Genomic DNA, 22649 nt, shown 5'->3' on the forward strand with positions numbered 1-22649 from the left:
GTTTTCCTTAAAAAAGGTCAAGGCTAGAGAGAAAGGGCACCAGTAACAGCCCGGTTAGAGCGTTTTCCTTGCAGCAGGGATGGGCAACGCATAGAGGAGGATCTAGATGAGAGCACCGCCTCTTCCCCTTACACACACCACACACACACACACACGCGCGCGCGCGCGCACACACACACACACACGCCACAGGGGTAATATCTTCAGGGGACTTAAGACTTTATAGGAGACAGGAAGAGCCATTGCCCTTGCCTTCAAGAACTTCTGTCTTCCTCCCTCCAGAAATCTCCAAGACTTGGACAGCTGGACATTTAAAGGGCCTTCTTGGAATGGGGGAGGGAAAAAAAAAGCAATTGAACAAACACACTAGAGAAGGGTTGCAAAGATGCTGTCAACATGTAATATGACAACAGTAAAATAATACCTGTTTTTGCCAGGTTGCCTTACCATTTCCAAAGCGTTTTCATGTATATTTTCTCAGGGCAACAGATAATTCCACTACGTTAAGGTCCTTGAGAGCAAGAACCATGTCTTGTTCACCACTACATCTCAGACACAGATACAGAACAGTTCCCAACATGTGCCAGGTGTCCAGTAAATATTTTTTTGAAAGAGTGAACGAACTGAAGTACCATTTGCCATACCATGTATGCCATCATTTAAAAGCATCTTTCTCCCTGGTATCCAAAAGCTCCCCTGTGTGCAATGACATAGTGGTGAAGTACCTGCTATGTACCCGTTTGTGCCCGTGTCCATTTTTTCTTTCACTTTTTAAAAATAAATTTTTATTGGAGTATAGTTGCTTTACAATGTTGTGTTAGTTTCTGCTGTACAGCAAAGAGAATCAACAATACACATACAAATAACCCCTCTTTTTTGGATTTCCTTCCCATTTAGGTCACCACAGAGCACTGAGTAGAGTTCCCTGTGCTATGCAGTAGGTTCTCATTCATTATCTATTTTATACATAGTAGTGTACAAATGTCAATAGCAATCTCCCAATTCATCCCGCCCCCCCCCCTTCCAAGGGGGGCTTGTACTTTTCCTATGCTTTGATATTTCATGTTTTCATGTATAACTTGTGTAATTTTTATAAATACAGTATTTTAATATCCGCATGATTCCTAGGTAAGAAGGCCATAAAGTTGCTTTAATAGAATCCTCGCTATTACTGCAGTTGACTTCTATAGCCAGGACCCTCCCAGTCCCTGAGGAAGAACACTAGACCTGGAAGGCAGGAATATTAATGCTGGTGGTGTAGAGCTGGAGAAGGTGGGTCTGAGCAGCCAGATCAATCCACAGCCCTGAGATTTATCTTTACTGAAATGTATGGCTCTAGTCTATTTCTTCCTTTTTTAGAGATTTTTTTTTGATGTGGACCATTTTTAAAGTCTTTATTGAATTTGTTACAATATTGCTTCTGTTTTATGTTTCGGTTTTTTGGCCATGAGGCATGTGGGATCTTAGCTCCCTGACCAGGGATCAAACCTCCACCCCCTGCATTGGAAGGTGAAGCCTTAATCACTGGACTGCCAGGGAAGTCCCTCTTTCTCTCTCTTTCTTCCCCCCCGCTCCCTCCTTCCCTTCCTTCCTTCCTTCCTTTCTTCCTTTCTTTCCAGTTCATACTTATTTTCCCCCAGAATAATAGAATATTACTCTAGGTTCAGAATTTGTAGACTTCACACTAGATTCAGGTTATCGTATATTTTATTACATGGACAATATAAAGCTTTTATATTTTATTACATGGACAATATAAAGCTTCTACAAAACCACTTTAAAATCATACATGTGTGATGAGAAGTATTTATCATTTCTTCTAAAAACTTTATATGTATCTTTGGATTTACTCTTCATAAATGTAAACAGTATGATAGGCATTAAAACCCCCGTGTTATCGACGAGGAAGCAGAGCCCTGGCGAGGTTGAGTTGCAGTAGGATGCTGAGAGCAGCTGCTCTGGGGGTCAGACTGGTGGGCGGTGAAACAGCGCACGAGCTTGACTTTGAATCCTGCCTCCACCATGTACCAGCTGTGTGATCTTGGCCTGTTACTTAATACTTTTAAACCTCAGTTTCTCCACCTGTGAAATGTGGATAGCAATGAGACCAATCTCATAGAGTGCTCATGAGTATTAAATGAACCAGTCTATGTATAGTACCTGACAGGTAGTAAGTGCTCAACAAAGGTAAGTACTGTTACTACTGCTGCTACTCTTAGTAGTACAGTATCATTGGGCCAGATCAGGCCTTTTGTACTTTTCTGAGTGATGGTTTTGGAAGAAATTGACTTGGTTTTCTGAAACTCTTCAAGACATCTGGGAAACGTGTGACTTTTCCCTTTCTGTCTGGTGATGACAGTTGAGGAGTTTCATTCCATTTTGCAAAGAGCCCATGGTCATATCAGAAAGTCTCTGGACAGTCATTCATATAATGATTAGCAATTTTCGAAGGACTTTGACACACATTAGTTCTCATTTGATTCTCAAATGACCCCATGTAACAAGCCTAGTTAATTTAACACTGGACTTGAGGAAATGGATGTCAGAGCCCTGTGATGGAGTTTCGTAATTGGTCAGTGTGGTGTTTGAACTCCTGTCTTCTGGCTTCCAGTTCTGCTGTTTCCACTAGGCTGTGATTTTAACTCCTTTTTAATCATGTTGCTATTTCAGAATCTGGTGAAAGCTTAGAAAACACATGTTAACGTTACTCCCAATTTTCATGCAATATCGGAAGTTCACAGACCCCTTGAAGGTCATCAGTGAATCTCTTAGGAGCCCACAGACCCAGACTGAGATTCTCTACTGTCCGTGTTGCCACCGATCTCTGAAAGCATTTCAGGGTTGAAATCAGAAATTCAGGGCTGGTGGGGATCACTTCCTCACATCGCTGAGAGAGGAAGCCCCTAGACCCCTGGACCTTGCTGGATGGAGAGCTCCTGGGGCCAGGACCTTGGACCTCTCCTGTTTACTGCCACGTGCCCCCATCCAGCCAGTGTCCGACACACGACAGATATGCGACAGATGTAGTGAATGACGAGCGAATGAATTTTAAATCTTCGTCTTTCATTCTCCTCAACGAGTCCCATCTTAACTTTGCAATTGCCCTGCCTTTTAGCCACACCCCAGTGAGGTGGATCAAGAAGACGGCCAGCTCAGGAGCCTGTTTGAGAAGCTTGCAGGGAAGGTGAGTAGAGGGCATAGACAAGCTCCCGGACGGGCAGGAGAGTGATCTGGAAAGCTCAGCTCACCTGAGTGTTTCCCCTTGCATCTCCGTGAGTATAAATGATGAGGCCGCAGGTCTCCGGTCCCCCAACTGTGTCTGTTGCCACTTCCTGTCTTAAACCTGAGGCCTTTCCTGCACTGCTGGGGAGAGGAATCTTGGGACCAAGGCCACTTTTCTTGCTGTGTTGACTGCTTTTTGAGAAAACAGAAAATCCGAATCTCCAGGTCCTGCCAAAAGCCTTTCTGTGTGTAAATTGGCCCTGAGGATCAGAGCCCTGACTTTATAAAAAGCGGGGAGGCAAAACTTCCCTATATCAATATCCATCAGAGATGAGGGGAATCGCTCAGCCCAGGTGGCAGGCGGCTCAGTTAACCTGGCCTGGCATTAGTGTTCACCGGCCCGCCGCCCTGCCTGCCCTCAGGGACACCAGCGGAGCTTGGGCTGCGGAATTCAAGTTGGCCCAGGTGCCGGCACCGCTCAGGGGCCCATGGGGCCAGGGGAAGACGCTGGTGTGGCCCCTGCTCCTTCCCTCCCTGTCCTGCTGACTTAGCTTATTGGGATTCCTCACTTATGTGAGGCCATAAGTCAGAGCAGACTCAGGGCTGCAAGAGTCACAACTGGCCCCATAGATACAGTGAATGCACGGCTCTTTGAAGGATAATAAGGTTTTACCAAAGGGCCTTGGAAGGCATCCGTCATCTTGGGCTGCCATAACAATGTACCGCAGACTGGGAAGCGTATGAAGCAGAATAAACAGAAATTTATTTCTCACAGTTCTGGCGGCTGGAAGTCTGAGATCAGGCATGGCTGGATTCTGGGGGAGGGCCTTCCTCTAGCTTGCAGACGGTTGAAGTCTCACTGTGTCCTCACGAGGTGGAAAGAGGGTGAGGGATCTCTCTGGGGTCCCTTTTATAAGGGCATTCATCCCACTCAAAAGGGCTTCACCCTCATGACCTAATCACCTCCCCAAAGTCTCTCCTCCTAATACTATGACATTGGGGATTGGATTTCAACATATGAATTTTGGGGGACACGAACATTCAGTCCATAACAGAAGGGGAAAAACAATGCTCTCCACCCTGCAGGGAAGCTCAGAGCCACTTTCTAGACTTAAGGATAGAGTAGAAGAAAATACATCAGAATCCTTGCAGAAAATAAAACCTGGGAACAAAATTCCTTTAGATAGCCATTAAAAAAGGCTTTGCAAAAATGAGTCAATCTGTGTTTTAGATGGGCGCTCAGACCAGTGTTTTCGCTAACAAAACCTTGTTGCCTTAGCTGCCAAGGGACCATATTTTATTTAGAACATCAAGACTGATAACAAAGTAAAAGTTCCTATTTGTATAGTTCTTCATGTACCTTATCTTTTCTCTTCTGCCTGGTGGGACAGTATCGGTCACTGTCCCTGCTCTGCGGGTGAAGGGTCAGGCACAGAGAGTTAAGGAGTTTGCTGGGACACAAGGCCCAGTGAGGGACAGGCCAAGATCTCAACATCCCATTCTTGGCCTGGAGGCTTTTCAGAGGGTCCCCAGGTCTTACTATTGGGACTGACCGTGCCGTGCCTGAATGAGGCCAGCTGTGCTCACAGGCAAGGCGGCCCTGTGCAGCTCCCACCTCCCTGGTTTCCAGTAGAATAGCCTGGGCCTGGCTGGTGGAGGCGGGGAGAAGCGGGGCCCCATGGGGACAAGTGATAAGACCACACCTCACCAGAGGACGTAACTTGGCTAAGGTCACATGGGGAGTAAGGGACGGAGTCACGACTGGAACCCAGACCTCAGTCCAGCGTCCCTTCTCTGAGCATCATTCATCGTGCTGCCCGAGGTCTGCCCTCCAGCTCAGAGTTAAGGGACGAATCGTCCTGCTGGCTCAGTGTTTATCCCAAATGCACGTGGGAAATCCTACTCCCCTAAATCTCTACTTCCAGTTTGAGACGGGCTATGCGTGAAATAGCAACTCCCATAGGTGCAGTGGGGAACGTGGGCACTTTGGGGTGAGACAGTCTTAGGTTTCTGCCACTGGTGGCTGGGAACCCCCAGGAGTTACATCACATGGAAGTGACAATCACGTGGTGAATCTATATGGTGTTTAGCAATCGCAGTTTGCTTAACTCTAACATGGGTGCAGAGCTGTTGTGAGGGTTCGAGGATGTTCCACATCAGGCGTGTGGCCCGTCAGCACTGGCTCCTGTTATTGCTTCTTGCCATGTCTTGGTCTTGGGTTAGGCAAGCCCGGAGAAAGGCAGCAGGCACCGTGTGCAGCCTTCTGCAGAAGGTGTGCCCCGCTCACGCCATTAATATGCACTTCCCACCCGGCTATGGGGGCCCCAGAGAAACTGTGATTTGGAGTTTTTTAAAGATGTCACAGCCTTTTAAAATCATAGAGTCAGTGGACCTGGTGTCTGACTCTACATGAATTTAATGTCTTGAAACGCTTGTCAGGGCCTGACGTGATTTGCATTTGGGTTCCTCTTTCTAGGATTCTGAGATCAGTGTCAATGAACTCAAGACGGCTCTGAATGAGATGTTTTCCAAATGTAAATTCTTCCTTGGGGCTTTTCAGGAAGTCTGGGAGCCTAAGAGAGATGCTGGTGGTTGGGGGTGGGGGTTGGTAAGGATGGGTGCAGGCACTGGGCCAGGGGCACTGCAGATGGGGACAAGGGGCCTTTGGCCTCTGACCCGGGGCCCTGATTCCCTCTGGGCTGGTAGAGCGTCCAGCAGGTGGGAGAGGCTGGAGCGGAGAGGTGCTGGGCGGGATGAAGGCGGGGCTGGTGCTGGGGCCAACCGGCCCTGCAGGAAAGAGTCCTGAGTCTTGGGAGGAAAGAAGTTGGGCTGAGAGTAAGTGAAATTTCCCCCCCCAAATTAATAACTTTGATACTGTGGGAAACCGCGCAGCTTGAAGATCTTGTTCTGTAGTGCATCCCTGGGGAAAGTGTGTGGAGTGGAGGATTCTGACTGTCCTAGATCGTGACAGTTCTCCATCTTTAGACTTTAGCAAGCCCCGGGGGCTGTCAGAGGATCAAACTGCACCCAGGCTGAGGAAAGGCCTGCTCCTTCCCTCTGAACCGCAGCCCCATGTGAGCTGGCACGGAGCTGGCTTCTTGCTGGGCCCAGGGATGGGCCAGGTTCAGGCTTCCGCCTGGTTGAGCTATGGGCATGTTCACCCATGGCAGCAGGACAGGGGGTGAGCATGCAGGATGCAGGGGCAAGGTCGGGGGTGAGCCCACCCGGGGCTGAGCAGCTCCCCAGGGCTCAGAGCCCAGGCCCAGGCTCAGAGACACCCCGCCCTGCTCCAGCTCTCCCTCCTGCCTTGCAGAGAAAGAGCCCAGGGAAGAGGAGAGGATTTGCGGGGTCTTTGGCTCCTTCCTGCCTTGGCGCTCAGGTGTGGGCAAGGTGAGTATGGGGCCAGGGATGGCTGTAGCTCCCAGGAGATACCTGCAATTTAGCAGTAAGGATAACAGCTGCCGTTTGAGAGGCTGTGTTTGAGAGGCTGTCATGGTTGAAAGCTTGGGCTATGGAGACGGGTGGCCTGCGTTTAAATCCCAGCTCTGCCTGGGTCGTGTGATCTTGAGCAAATTATTTAACCTCTCTGGGCCTCAGTTTCCTTATCTATAAAATAGGGATGAAAGTATCTACCACATGGGGTTATTTTGAGGAGTAGAAGTACAGTGCTTAGAACAATACCTAGCCAATAAAAAGTTAGCTGGTTTATTAAGAACTTGCCATATACCAAGCCCTGTGCTAGGAAGTTCACTTACATTATCTCATTTTATCCCCAATTAGCTTTGGGGGCAAGTACTGTTCTTATTGACGGAGAAAGACACCAAAGCTCAGAGATATTAGTTTGCTGAAGTCCTGGTGGCTTGTGAGTAGCAAAGCTGGGGTTCAGACACTGAACCCCGATGCTGGTGCCCACCTATACCACCCACAGGGGGCCCTGCCCAGGAGCCCGCCGCCATGCTCTCTCCTTTTTGTGGCGCTCACATTTGGCTCCGTACTCTGGCTGGCGTCCTTGGTGGCTTCCTACCAGGGAGATTATTTCCCCTGCCTTCAAATGATCCTGATTCCCTCCCCTCTTTTCTATTTAAATATTTAGGAACAGACGTCAAATTCGATGGATTCAACATCAACACTTGCAGGGAGATGATCAGCCTGATGGATGTATCCTTTAAATGTCACATTATTTTTACTCTGATCCTGATTTTCATGACTCCTCCACCTTTCCCAGTGAGATGGAGGCAAGGGAAAGAGGGAGAAGGGAAACAGCATTTTCTGAGCATATGGCAGGTACTTGCTTGAGCTGTAAAGAAAAATGTCATCTCATTTTTGCTCCTCAGTAAGCTTGAGATGATCTGTTTTACAGGTGAAGAAACTGAGGTGTGCCGTGTTGACGTGACTTGTTTAAAATCCTTTCATTCAAAGACCGCAGCTATGTGGCATTTGTGACCCTCCTCCTGTTCATCACAGTATTCCTCCCACGAGGCTTCTCCCTCCTCCCTCTCCCTGGCTCTTTCTATCCCCATCTGTCTTTTTCTCCCAGTACTGACATGGCCACCACCAGTAGTTGAGAAATATCACACAGGATAAAACCTGCTTGTCACTCTGACCCAGTTTAACCCTCGCTGTGTATTGAAGAATGAGTAAGAGACTTGGGGAGGAATGGGGAAGGTTAGGGCATCCTAGGTGGAAGGAACAGTTTAAATGAAGCGCAGAGTGGGGAAGTGTGGAACGTCACTTACTTGAAACTTGGCCCAGGTTACCGTTCTCCATGGCGCTGCTGGTGAAGGTGATTTCTTTGAAAACTGGAGCCTAGGAGGGTGCTTCTCAGTTCTGAGGGCTTCTTCCGTGATAAGATCTGATGACCTTTGGGGCGGGAGGAATGAACTGTACTTACGTAGTAGTCATGCAGAGGGGTCCTGGTTAGCCAGCACGCGTGTGCTGCCCTCTGCTGGCGGTGTCAGCCACGGAGAGCGAGCGCTATCCTTGTGGTCCCAGAGCTTCAGATGCTGGGACTCTCCAGCCCTGTGTCCTTCTGTGAGGTCTGCATGGTCCACAGTTTAATTCGTGAGCCACGAAGAACTGTTAAGCGTCGATTCATTTTTCTACAGATAGTTCCTTGATTTCCGAATCATTCTTCTCAAACCTGCCTATAGACTTAGATTTGAGGGTGACCTTGTAGTCGCTCACTCATTGTTCCCAGTGGTATTTGCATTTTCATGGCTCCAGGAGGACCGTGACCCAGTCATTCTTCAAGAGGGTCCGTTCCACGGTTTGGATGCTTTGGGGCAGTGGTTCTGAACCAGGATATGCAGCAGAGCTGCCCATGGAGCCTTGTGTAAATATAACAGCTTTATTGAGATATAATTCACATACCATCCAATGTACATCCAATGTACAGGGTACAGTTCAATGGTTTTTAGTATATTCACAGAGTTGTATAAACATCACCACCCATTTTAGAGCATTTTTATCACCCCCAAAAGAGACCCTGCATATTAGCAGTCATGCACCTTTTCCTCTCAACAACCTGAAACCCTCTGCCTTACAACAACTTTGTCTTTATAGATTTGCCTGTTCTGGATATTTTCATGTAAATGGAATCATATAACATGTGGTCCACTATAGCATGTGTCAGCACTTAAAAACCATGGGGTTTTAACAGTCCAGTTGCCTGAGTCTCACTCCCGGAGATGCTGATTCATTAAGTCTGGGATGGGGCCTGGGAGTCTGTAGGCAATTCCATCTGAGATTGAGGATTACACTGGTGCTCTGGGACAAGGGCTTTGGAACAGACAGGAGTCCAAGTTCTGGCTCCACCACAGTTATTGAATGCTCTGAACCTCAGTTTCTTCTCCTGGAAAATGGAATAACAATATGTAGCTTGTGAGGATGAAATGAGATACAAGTACACATGGGACTAGCTAGACCAGAGCGTTAGCCCTCTTTGTAGACTACTCTCCTCAGGTATGTTGGTTGAAGTATTAGGATTTGAAGGCTGTGGTGCATCCAACACTCAGCGCGGATCGTGGAAATAAGGACACAGACTTTCTTAAAGGGTGAGGTTTATACTCTTGGGTGTAAACGTGACTTTTTGTTTAGCTGGTTGAAGGAGGTGGGAATGATGCTCTGTTTCAGAATTTTAACATCTGAGCTGTAACACACTGGTGTCTGTTGATTAGTTGGGATGGCTGAGAAAAGGGTAGAGTTTCAAAGAGACTGAACTACATGAGGGTAGGGACAGTTCAAAACCAGCCCCCCAGGTCGAGCCCAGTGCTTAATCAATATTGCTGGACACAGAGAATTGCACACAACCCCTGGCCTGTTTGGGTTGAGCAGTGGCCTATGAGCCAGCTGTGCTCCTGGGACCATGTCCCAGGGTCCCAGGAATCAGTGCTGAGAAGCTCAGAGCTCCTTCAGGGCACCAGACAAACATGTGTAGACCGTGTGGCAGAGAATTCCAATCCTGTGCTCCTGAGGACTCTTCTGATAACATTTAAAAAAAAATTTTTTTTTATTTTATGGCTGTGTTGGGTCTTGTTTCTGTGCAAGGGCTTTCTCTAGTTGCGGCAAGTGGGGGCCACTCTTCATCACGGTGCGCGGGCCTCTCACTATCGCGGCCTCTCTTGTTACGGAGCACAGGCTCCAGACGCGCAGGCTCAGTAATTGTGGCTCACGGGCCTAGCCGCTCCGCGGCATGTGGGATCTTCCCAGACCAGGGCTCGAACCTGTGTCCCTTGCATTGGCAGGCGGATTCTCAACCACTGCGCCACCAGGGAAGCCCCACATTTTTTTTTTTTTAATATTTATTTATTTGGCTGCGCCGGGTCTTAGTTGTGTCACGCAGGATCTTCGTTGCCGTGTGTGGGGTCTTCGTTGCGGCATGAGGGATCTTTAGTTGCGGCATGCAGGATCTTTAGTCGCGGCATGTGAACTCTTAGTTGTGGCATGTGGGATCTAGTTCCCTGACCAGGGATCGAACCCAGGCCCCCTGCATTGGGAGCGCAGAGTCTTAGCCACTGGACCACCAGGGAAGTCCCTCTGATAACATTTTGACATCAACTATCAATGGCAGACATTTAAATCTGGAAGGGAATTTACAACAGACCATAGAGCTCAACCCCTCAATGACCCAGGATGACGAGGGTGCTGGATGCTAATGAATGGAGGGCGTTAGGCTCCTGACTTGCCCTTTGCTCCTAGCTCTGTACCTGACCTCAAAGGAGGGCCTTGGTGAGTGTTTGACTCTTTAATCTTTATTTGAATATGTCTCCCACCAACCTTTCCCACCGTGACCCCCAGGGCCCTGCTTACTACAGACACGGATGTTCACTGAGGTCTTAAGACACTCACTGTGCAAGGTCACAAGAGAACGAAATCCATAGAGCATGTAGAATCTGGGCTTGATCATGTTGGCCTTTAACCTGCTTAGAGCAATGGGACAGACACCTTGGGGCTGGTGGAATTCAAGACGCTCTGGTTGAAGATTCAGAAGTATCTGGTAACCAACCCCTCTCTCCCTGTTGTGCATACTCTGGGCTCTTGTCACTGGCCTCTGTTCTGTTTCTAGCCCCTCGCCTTCCATGACACCCATTCCTGATATATTTCCTGCCCTGGTCTGACTAGATCCTTCATCATGGTCAAAGGCAACACCAAACCTGGGCACACTGTTCAGGAAGGACTAAGGAGGCAATGAGAGATTGCCAGTGCTGTCAACGGAAGTGCTGTCAATGTGCCAGTGCTGTCACAGGAAGTTCCCCTGTTCACAGGGCAAAAGGACTAGCACCGGCCCTCAGCCCAAGCTCTTATTTTTGTTCTGGAAACTTCTTGGGAGGAATCAGTGAAGCCTTCTCTGAGGGTGTCCCTGGCCTTCTGAGGAAGTGGTGGGATGGAGGGAGATGGTTCTGCAGGGGCCACAAAAAGCTGTTTTCTACCTGGAATTTTTCTCCTGCTTTAGGAGATCTATCGGGAAACTGATTATAACCACTCGGGGACCATTGATGCCCACGAGATGAGGACAGCCCTCAAGAAGGCAGGTGAAGACGCATCCTGTAGACAAGGTATTGAGACCCAGATGTGCTCACTTTTTAATTTTATTTTATTTTTTAAATTAATTAATTAATTAATTTATTTTTGGCTGTGTTGGGTCTTCGTTTCTGTGTGAGGGCTTTCTCTAGTTGTGGCGAGCGGGGGCCACTCTTCATCGCGGTGCGCGGGCCTCTCACTATCGCGGCCTGTCTTGTTGCGGAGCACAGGCTCCAGATGCGCAGGCTCAGTAGTTGTGGCTCACGGGCCCAGTTGCTCCGCGGCATGTGGGATCCTCCCAGACCAGGGCTCGAACCCGTGTCCTCTGCATTGGCAGGCAGATTCTCAACCACTGCGCCTCCAGGGAAGCCCCTATTTTATTTTAATTTTTAAAAACTTTTATTTATTTTTAACATTTTTATTAAAGTATAATTGCTTTACAATGGTGTGTTAGTTTCTGCTTTATAACAAAGTGAATCAGTTATACATATACATATATCCCCATATCTCTTCCCTCTTGCATCTCCCTCCCTCCCAGCCTCCCTATCCCACCCTTCTAGCTGGTCACAAAGCACCGAGCTGATCTCCCTGTGCTATGTGACTGCTTCCCACTAGCTATCTATTTTACATTTGGTAGTGTATATATGTCCATGCCACTCTCTCACTTTGTCCCAGCTTACTCTTCCCCCTCCCTGTGTCCTCAAGTCCATTCTCTAGTAGGTCTGCGTCTTTATTACCATCTTGCCCCTAGGTTCTTCATGACCATTTTTTTTTTTTTTAGATTCCATATATATGTGTTAGCATACGGTATTTGTTTTTCTCTTTCTGACATACTTCACTCTGTATGACAGACTCTATGTCAGTCCAACTCACTACAAATAACTCAATTTCATTTCTTTTTATGGCTGAGTAATATTCCATTGTATATATGTGCCACATCTTCTTTATCCATTCATCTGTCAATGGACATTTAGGTTGCTTCCATGTCCTGGCTATTGTAAATAGAACTGCAATGAACATTGTGGTACATGACTCTTTTTGAACTATGGTTTTCTCAGGGTATATGCCCAGTAGTGGGATTGCTGGGTCGTATGGTAGTTCTATTTTTAGTTCTTTAAGGAACCTCCATATTGTTCTCCATAGTGGCTGTATCAATTTACATTCCCACCAACAGTGTATGAGGGTTCCCTTTTCTCCACACCCTCTCCAGCATTTATTGTTTGCAGAGTTTTTGATGATGGCCATTCTGACCGGTGTGAGATGATATCACATTGTAGTTTTGATGTGTATTTCTCTAATGATTAATGATGTTGAACATTCTTTCATGTGTTTGTTGGCAATCTGTGTATCTTCTTTGGAGAAATGTCTATTTAGGTCTTCTGCCCATTTTTGGATTGGGTTGTTTGTTTTTCTGATATTGAGCTGCATGAGCTGCTTGTAAATATTGGAGATTAATCCTTTGTCAGTTGCTTCGTTTGCAAATATTTTCTCCCATTCTGAGGGTTGTCTTTTCGTCTTTTTTATGGTTTCCCCTGCTGTGCAAAAGTTTTTAAGTTTGATTAGGTTCCATTTGTTGATTTTTGTTTTTATTTCCCTTTCTCTAAGAGATGGGTCAAAAAGGATCTTGCTGTGACTTATGTCATAGAGTGTTCTGCCTATGTTTTCCTCTAAGAGTTTTATAGTGTCTGGCATTACATTTAGGTCTTTAATCCATTTTTGAGTTTATTTTTGTGTATGGTGTTATGGAGTGTTCTAATTTCATTCTTTTACATGAAGCTGTCCAGTTTTCCCAGCACCACTGATTGAAGAGGCTGTCTTTTCTCCACTGTATATTCTTGCCTCCTTTATCAAAGATAAGGTGACCATATGTGCATGGGTTTACCTCTGGGGTTTCTATCCTGTTCCATTGATCTATATTTCTGTTTTTGTGCCAGTACCATACTATCTTGCTTACTGTAGCTTTGTAGTATAGTCTGAAGTCTGGGAGCCTGATTCCTCCAGCTCCGTTTTTCTTTCTCAAGATTGCTTTGGCTATTCGGGGTCTTTTGTGTTTCCATACAAATTGTGAAATTTTTTTTCTAGTTATGTGAAAAATGCCATTGCTAGTTTGATAGGGATTGCATTGAATCTGTAGATTGCTTTTGGTAGTATAGTCATTTTCACAATGTTGGTCCTTCCAACCCAAGAACATGGTATATCTCTCCATCTATTTGTATCATCTTTAATTACTTTCATCAGTGTCTTATAATTTTCTGCATACAGGTCTTTTGTCTCCTTAGGTAGGTTTATTCCTAGGTATTTTATTCTTTTTGTTGCAATGGTAAATGGGAGTGTTTTCTTAATTTCACTTTCAGATTTTTCATCATTAGTGTATAGGAATGCAAGCGATTTCTGTGCATTAATTTTGTATCCAGCAACTTTACCAAATTCATTGATTAGCTCTAGTAGTTTTCTGGTAGCATCTTTAGGATTCTCTATGTATAGTATCATGTCATCTGCAAACAGTGACAGCTTTACTTCTTCTTTTCCGATTTGGATTCCTTTTATTTCTTTTTATTCTCTGATTTCTGTGGCTAAAAATTCCAAAACTATGTTGAATAATAGTGGTTAGAGTGGGCAACCTTGTCTTGTTCCTGATCTTAGTGGGAATGGTTTCAGTTTTTCACCATTGAGGACAATGTTGGCTGTGGGTTTGTCATATATGGCCTTTATTATGTTGAGGTAAGTTCCCTCTTTGACAACTTTTTGGAGGGTTTTTATCATAAATGGGTGTTGGATTTTGTCAAAAGCTTTCTCTGCATCTATTGAGATGATCATATGGTTTTTCTCCTTCAATTTGTTAATATGGTGTATCACATTGACTGATTTGCATATATTGAAGAATCCTTGCATTCCTGGTATAAACCCCACTTGATCACGGTGTATGATCCTTTTAATGTGCTGTTGGATTCTGTTTGGTAGTATTTTCTTGAGCATTTTTGCATCTATGTTCATCAGTGATATTGGTCTGTAGTTTTCTTTTTTTGTGACATCTTTGTCTGGTTTTGGTATCAGGGTGATGGTGACCTCGTAGAATGAGTTTGGGAGTGTTCCTCCCTCTGCTATATTTTGGAAGAGTTTGAGAAGGATGGGTGGTAGCAGTTCTCTAAATGTTTGAGAGAATTCACCTGTGAAGCCATCTGGTCCTGGGCTTTTGTTTGTTGGAAGATTTTTAATCACAGTCTCAATTTCAGTGCTGTGATTGGTCTGTTCATATTTTCTATTTCTTCCTGGTTCAGTCTTGGAAGGTTGTGCATTTCTAAGAATTTGTTCATTTCTTCCAGGTTGTCCATTTTATTGGCATATAGTTGCTTGTAGTAATCTCTCATGATCCTTTGTATTTCTGCAGTGTCAGTTGTTACTTCTCCTTTTTCATTTCTAATTCTATTAATTTGAGTCTTCTCCCTTTTTTTCTTGATGAGTCTGGCTAATGGTTTATCAATTTTGCTTATCTTCTCAAAGAACCAACTTTTAGTTTTATTGGTCTTTGCTATCATTTCCTTCATTTATTTTTCATTTGTTTCTGTTCTGATCGTTATGATTTCTTTCCTTCTGCTAACTATGGGGCTTTTTTGTTCTTCTTTCTCTAATTGCTTTAGGTGTAAGGTTAGGTTGTTTATTTGAGATGTTTCTTGTTTGTTAAGGTAGGATTGTATTGCTATAAACTTCCCTCTTAGAACTGCTTTTGCTGCATCCCATAGGTTTTGGGTCGTCATGTTTTCATTGTCATTTGTTTCTAGGTATTTTTTGATTTCCTCTTTGATTTCTTCAGTGATCTCTTGGTTATTAAGTAGTGTATTGTTTAGCCTCCATGTGTTTGTATTTTTTACAGATTTTTTCCTGTAATTGATATCTAGTCTCATAGCATTGTGGTCAGAAAAGATACTTGATACAATTTCAATTTTCTTAAATTTACCAGGGCTTGATTTGTGACCCAAGATATGATCTATGTTGGAGAATGTTCCATGAGCACTTGAGAAGAAAGTGTATTCTGTTGTTTTTGGATGGAATGTCCTATAAATATCAATTAAGTCCATCCTGTTTAACGTATCATTTAAAGCTTGTGTTTCCTTATTTATTTTCATTTTTGATGATCTCTCCATTAGTGAAAGTGGGGTGTCAAAGTCCCCTACTATGATTGTGTTACTGTCGATTTCCCCTTTTATGGCTGTTAGTATTTGCCTTATGTATTGAGGTGCTCCTATGTTGGGTGCATAAATATTTACAATTGTTATATCTTCTTCTTGGATTGATCCCTTGATCATTATGTAGTGTCCTTCTTTGTCTCTTGTAATAGTCTTTATTTTAAAGTCTATTTTGTCTGATATGAGAATTGCTACTCCAGCTTTCTTTTTTCAACCCCTCACTTTCAGTCTGTATGTGTCCCTAGGTCTGAAGTGGGTTTCCTGTAGACAGCATATATACGGGTCTTGTTTTTGTATCCATTCAGCCAGTCTATGTCTTTTGGTTGGAGCATTTAATCCATTTACATTTAAGGTAATTATTGATATGTATGTTCCTATTACCATTTTCTTAATTGTTTTGGGTTTGTTATTGTAGGTCTTTTCCTTCTCTTGTGTTTCCTGCCTACAGAAGTTCCTTTAGCATTTGTTGTAAAGCTGGTTTGGTGGTGCTGAATTCCTTTAGCTTTTGCTTGTCTGTAAAGGTTTTAATTTCTCCGTCGAATCTGAATGAAATCTTGCTGGGTAGAGTAATCTTGGTTGTAGGTTTTTCCCTTTCATCACTATAAATATGTCCTGTCACTCCCTTCTGGCTTGCAGAGTTTCTGCTGAAAGATCAGCTGTTAACCTTATGGAGATTCCCTTGTATGTTATTTGTTGTTTTTCCCTTGCTGCTTTTAATATTTTTTCTTCATATTTAATTTTTGATAGTTTGATTAATATGTGTGTTGGCATGTTTCTCCTTGGATTTATCCTGTATGGGACTCTCTGTGCTTACTGGACTTGATTAACTATTTCCTTTTCCATATTAGGGAAGTTTTCAGCTATAACCTCTTCAAATATTTTCTCAGTCCCTTTCTTTTTCTCTTCTTCTTCTAGGACCCCTATAATTCAAATGTTGGTGCATTTAATATTGTCCCAGAGGTCTCTGAGACTGTCCTCAATTCTTTTCATTTTTTCTTTATTCTGCTCTGTAGTAGTTATTTGTACTATTTTATCTTCCAGGTCACTTATCCGTTCTTCTGCCTCAGTTATTCTGCTATTGATCCCTTCTAGAGAATTTTTAATTTCATTTATTGTGTTGTTCATGATTGTTTGTTTGCTCTTTAGTTCTTCTAGGTCCTTGTCAAACGTTTCTTGTATTTTCTCCATTCTATTTCCAAGATTTTGGATCATCTTTACTGTCATTATTCTGAATTCTTTTTCAGGTAAACTGCCTATTTCCTCTTCATTTGTTAGGTCTGGTGGGTTTTTACCTTGCTCCTTCATCTGCTGTGTATTTCTTTGTCTTCTCATTTTGCTTAACTTACTGTGTTTGGGGTCTCCTTTTTGCAGGCTGCAGGTTCGTAGTTCCTGTTGTTTTTGGTGTCTGGTCCCAGTGGCTAAAGTTGGTTCAGTGGGTTGTGTAGGCTTCCTGGTGGAGGGGACTAGTGCCTGTGTTCTGGTGGATGAGGCTGAATCTTGTCTTTCTGGTGGGCAGGTCCACATCTGGTGGTGTGTTTTGGGGTGTCTGTGACCTTATTATGATTTTAGGCAGCCTCTCTGCTAATGGGTGGGGTTGTGTTCCTGTCTTGCTAGTTGTTTGGCATAGGGTGTGCTGCACTGTAGCTTGCTGGTCATTGAGTGGAGCTGGGTCTTGACGTTGAGATGGAGATCTCTGGGAGATTTTTGCTGTTGGATATTACATGGAGCTGGGAGGTCTCTGGTGGACCAATGTCCTGAAGTTGGCTCTCTCACCTCAGAGGCAGAGCCCTGACACCTGGTTGGAGCACCAGGAGCCTGTCATCCACACAGCTCAGAATAAAAGGGGGAAAAAAAGAAAGAAGGAAAGAAAAAGATAAAATAAAATAATTAAAATTAGAAACAAAAATAATTAAAAAAAATTTTTTTTAAGTAATTAAAAAAAAAGAAAGAAAGAACAACCAAACCAAAAAACAAATCCACCAATGATAACAAGTGCTGAAAACTATACTAAAAAAACCGAACAGACAGAACCCCTAGGACAAATGGTAAAAGCAAAGCTATACTGACAAAATCACACACAGAAGCATACACATACACACTCACAAAAAGAGAAGAAGGGAAAAAATATATATATATCGTTGCTCCCAAAGTCCACCTCCTCAATTTGGGATGATTCGTTGTCTATTCAGGTATTCCACAGATGCAGGTACATCTAGTTGTTTGTGGAGCTTTAATCCACTGCTCCTGAGTCTGCTGGGAGAAATTTGCCTTTCTCTTCTCTGTTCGCACAGCTCCCGGGGTTCAGCTTTGGATTTGGACCCGCCTCTGCATGTAGGTCACCTGAGGGCGTCTGTTCCCCGCCCAGACAGGATGGGGTTAAAGGAGCAGCTGCTTCGGGGGCTCTGGCTCACTCAGGCCGTGGGGGGGGGGGGAGGGAGGGGTACAGAGGAGGTGGGGCGAGCCTGCGGCGGCAGAGGCCGGCGTGACGTTGCAGCAGCCTGAGGCGTGCCGTGCGTTCTCCCGCGGAAGTTGTCCCCTGGCCGTGGCGAGCTGCGCCAGCTCCCGGGAGGGGCGGTGTGGAGAGTGACCTGTGCTCGCACACAGGCTTCTTGGTGGCGGCAGCAGCAGCCTTAGCGTCTCCTGCCCGTCTCTGGGGTCCGCGCTGATAACCGCGGCTCGCGCCCGTCTCTGGAGCTCGTTTAGGCGGCGCTCTGAATCCCCTCTCCTCGCGCACCAGGAAACAAAGAGGCAAGAAAAAGTCTCTTGCCTCTTCAGCAGTTCCAAACTTTTTCCCGGACTCCCTCCCGGCTAGCCGTGGTGCGCTAACCCCTTCAGGCTGTCTTCACACCACCAGCCCCAGTCCTCTCCCTGCGATCCGACCGAAGCCCGAGCCTCAGCTCCCAGCCCTGCCCGCCCCGGCAGGGGAGCAGACAAGCCTCTCGGGCTGGTGAGTGCTGGTCGGCACCGAGCCTCTGTGCGGGAATCTCTCCGCTTTGCCCTCCGCACCCCTGTGGCTGCGCTCTCCTCCGTGGCTCCGAAGCTTCCCCCTCCGCCACCCGCAGTCTCCGCCCGCGAAGGGGCTTCCTAGTGCGTGGAAACCTTTCTTCCTTCACAGCTCCCTCCCACTGGTGCAGGTCCCGTCCCTATTCTTTTGTCTCTGTTTTTTCTTTTTTCTTTTGCCCTACCCAGGTACGTGGGGAGTTTCTTGCCTTTTGGGAGGTCTGACGTCTTCTGCCAGCGTTCAGTAGGTGTTCTGTAGGAGTTGTTCCACATGTAGATGTATTTCTGATGTATTTGTGGGGAGGAAGGTGATCTCCGTGTCTTACTCTTCCGCCATCTTGAAGCTCCTCCTTCCCTTTATTTATTTTTGACTGTGTCGGGTCTTAGTTGCGGCACACAGGATCTTTTGTTGTGGCGCGTGGGCTCCAGAGTGCGAGAGCTCTGTAGCTGTAGTACGCGGGCTCTCTAGTTGTGGTGTGAGAGCTTAGCAGTTGTGGTGCATGGGCTTAGTTGCCCTGTGGCATGTGGGATCTTAGTTCCCCAACCAGGGATCAAACCTGTGTCCTCTGCATTGGAAGGCGGATTCTTAACCAATAGACCACCAGGGAAGTCCCCTAGATGTGTTCATTTTATTTAGTTTTAATTATTTTGAAAATATTTCTTTATTTATTTGGCTGCACCAGGTCTCAGTTGTGGCATGCAGGATCCTTAGTTGCAGCATGGGGGGATCTAGTGCCCCGACCAGGGATTGAACTCGGGCCCCCTGCATTGAGAACATGGAGTCCCAACCACTGGACCACCAGGGAAGTCCCAAGATGTGCTCATTTTAAACATTCTTAATATGATGGTTGCTAATGACCATCAGCGGTAGTTACCTTATATGTGACAACAAATATTTGTTGAGCACCTTCCTTATCCGGGGAGGAGGGAATGTTGCTGGATTCTTTAGACTTTTTCCAAGGACTTTGCCTGTTACTGGGAAGGTGACAGCAATCACAGTGGACGGGGCTGTGAACGGGATGGGCAGGAGATGCCGTCCCCTCACCTTCCCTGTTTTTTCTTGCTGTGGCCAATGTGATGCACAGCTGAGTTAGTGCTGGAGCTACAGGCCTTATTCTTGGATCAGGGAGAAGGCTCATCCTGTTGAGGATTATCTAAAAGGAGACTGATTGGATGACCAGACCCTTCTGGTATCTTTTGAAGGGGGCAGCGTCAGGCCTGAGTCAGCCCTGACTTCTGCTGTAGACAGGGCCGAGCCCCCCACTGCACCTATAACCTTGGTCCCACTCTGCCCGTAGGTTTCACCCTCAACAACCAGGTACAGCAGACCATCGCCATGTGGTATGCATGCAGCAAACTTGGCATCGACTTTGACAGCTTCCTTGCTTGTATGATCCGCCTGGAGACCCTCTTCAGTGAGTCACTCTCTCCTTTAACCCTATCTCATTTCTCCTGAGGTGCGGAGAGGGGCAGGGGGCAGGGCCAGCAAGCAGAACCAGACAGGCTTCAGAAACTGTGGCATCCTTGGGGGAGGGGAAGCAGAAACTAAAGGGGCTGAGGAAGCCCAAGCTGGCCACGCCCAAGGTGCTGCCTCCTCTGGGAGGTTTAAAAAGATTGTTGTGCACCTACTACATGCAGTCACTGGGCCAAATGAATGAGTCCCAGCAACGGTCCTTAAATGGCTTTTAACATCTATGCCTCCATGGGGATCATATTGAGAGCGTGTGTCTCCTCCCAGGGAGGGAAGAGAGCTCCCCTTCTGGAAGGCTATAGATGGCCTAGTGCCCCCTTGGGCTCATGCTAAGGTATCATATTAAGGGAGGGAGTTTTCCTTCCAGTGAGGGCTGGGAAGTGTAAATTCTAACGGGGAAAGCTCAGTGACTGGATTACCCACAAATGGGGCAACCACCTCTGTTCCACGACCCCATCCCCTACCCCTGTTGAAAGAATTGCAAGTTTCTAGAGCTTCTGAGGGTGGAGATGGCAAAAGGACCTTCTCTGCTCACATCTGGAAGTTTGTCTAATTGGGCAGGGGGACATTTGCTGTCTAAAACCCTCACCCTGGGCACTGGATCCAGATCTAGCTTTTCGGGGTCCCTGAAGCTGAGTGGGAGCTGGGAAGGGTGCAGGGGCTGGGGGAAGGTACCAGGTGGGGTGGACAGAGACGGCTCCCTGGCTGTTCCAAAGTCCAGGAACATCCCCATCTGATTTCATTCCTTCTCTGGCATTCTAGAACTGTTCAGCCTTCTAGACAAGGACCAGAATGACATTGTCCGGCTCTCTCTGGCAGAGGTAAGTGGTTTTGATAAACTGCTTGCTGATGGTACTTGAACATTCTTGGATGGTATTGATGCCGAGCGCTGTTAATTCACACTGACTTGTCTTATTTCCATGCGGATACAACGCATGTTCTATGGCAGGCATTGCCAGGAGGAGTGTGATTGTCATCAATCTTTCAAATATTTTTATTTATAATTATTATTATTGTTGTTGTTTTAAAGATAAAGCGACAGTTACAATTCAAATCATTTCAAGGATGCAAGCTCTTATTAATTTGGATGGAATTGTGGGTGGTAGGTACAATTTAAAGTGCCTAACTTTTAGGACCAGGCATCTTTGATTGACGTATAGAAGGATATCAGAAACAAAGAATTAAATTGCAACAAGGTAGAGTGCAGATGCAAAATAAATGGGTGTAAATTACTGTGTACAAAGCCCACAATGTCTTACGCTGACAACGTCGTGCCCTTCCCCTGTGGAGGGCTGCAGCCTATGCAGCAGGGCCTTTATTGGCCCGTGGGGATGCAGGTGTGGGCATGTCCTGAGGGGCCAGGCCAGGAGGCATTGCCCTTGACCTGCTTCTCAGGCAGAGGAACTAGAGCACCAGGTTATTCCTGGCCCTGCCTAGCTGTCTGGGTACAACCACTTCTTTTCTTCTCTAGAATGGGAATGTCATTGACCCCTTTCAGTGATCTAGGGAAGGCCTTCCTGGAAGCATGTCTGTGGATGTCTACAAACACCCGCTCAATAGTGTTGAACCTGAAACTTTTGGAAGTCCCTTTGGGGCTAAGCTTTTCCCAAGTCACTTTTCCATGGGGCTCTGGCTCAGGGGGTAGTGACCTAGTTAAGGCCTTCCTTGCTTCCTCCTGTTGAGCAAGGCACTTACTGGAGGACACAGCTAGAGCAAGTCATACCACGTGAGGCAGGAGAGTGCCTCTGGCGCAGTCACACCAGCTCCTGAGGACCCCTGAGCTCACCCCGATCTCCTTCTTTTGCAGTGGCTGTGCTGTGTGTTGGTCTGACCCAGGGTTCTGGACATCAGTGACGCTCCCTGCCAGCCTGCCTGCCTCTTTTCTCCCTTTCTTTACAGTTCTGTGAACATTTATCCTCAAGGGGGCATTCACTGGTTATTCATCTCTTCCTTGCCGTTTGTTGTTCCCTGAGATCCTGGCCTGTCCCACTGGAGCAGTCCGGGGAGCCCGAGATCTCTTTCAGCAGCATTTAAGCGGATCCCAGAGCACAATGGAGAGACAGAAATTAATTAAAGTTGTGGGCCAAAATGGTTTCTGCCTTCCTCTAGTGATATGTAATCTGGGGGGTGCCCTGGGGTGTTTCTGCTTTAGAAAAGATGTTCTTGAGCAATGATGCAGCCTAAAGCTGCTGAAAGATGGGAAATGTGGGTGAATTTCTTGGAGGAAAGTCTTGCTATAGATTAAACTGCCTCCGGGGACTGCCTTCAGGAAAGGAGCTGCTCCCACCCTTCCGAGGAGGGTGCAGGGAGGGTCTGCTGGGGGGAGAGGCCTTTCTTCCTCACACGCAGACGGGAGAAATTGCTATACTGCAGGTCAGCATGGGCTAAAGGAAAGGAAAGGATAGGAAAATTCTTGCTGAGGGGAATTCTTACCTGACAAATAGCTTGAGGGGAAATGCAGTTCAGGTTAGTTTTGCTCATGGCGGAACACAACGATCTTTGTTGTTGGTAAGAAAATAGGTGCCATAGCCTAGTGTCCTAATGGGTAGTTGGAGACAGAGCTGACTCTCATACGCAGATGTTGGAAATGAAGTGTACAGGAAGATGAGTGTCTTAGTCAGTTTGGGCTGTCTGAGCAAATACCAGAGACCAGGTGGCTTATAAAAAATAGACACATTTTCTCACAGTTCTGGAGGCTAGAAGTCCGAGATCAGAGCAGCATAGTTGGGTTCTGGAGATCTCTCTCAGTCTAT

General features: G+C 46.2%; 1 protein-coding gene across 1 annotated transcript in view; it reads left to right on the forward strand.

Moving 5' to 3' along the window:
- The window catches only part of LOC132354044 (calpain-8-like), a 72381-nt gene extending 50654 nt beyond the window's left edge, over positions 1-21727 (forward strand). The window contains 9 exon segments of the mRNA XM_059905615.1: positions 1913-1924; positions 3116-3184; positions 5699-5756; positions 7316-7380; positions 10649-10717; positions 11174-11252; positions 19724-19840; positions 20659-20717; positions 21704-21727. Coding sequence (XP_059761598.1) covers positions 1913-1924; positions 3116-3184; positions 5699-5756; positions 7316-7380; positions 10649-10717; positions 11174-11252; positions 19724-19840; positions 20659-20717; positions 21704-21727 — 552 coding nt within the window.
- Positions 21728-22649: the final 922 nt, after the last annotated feature.

Source organism: Balaenoptera ricei, chromosome 1 (genome assembly GCF_028023285.1).
Source record: "Balaenoptera ricei isolate mBalRic1 chromosome 1, mBalRic1.hap2, whole genome shotgun sequence".
Lineage (NCBI taxonomy): Eukaryota > Metazoa > Chordata > Mammalia > Artiodactyla > Balaenopteridae > Balaenoptera > Balaenoptera ricei.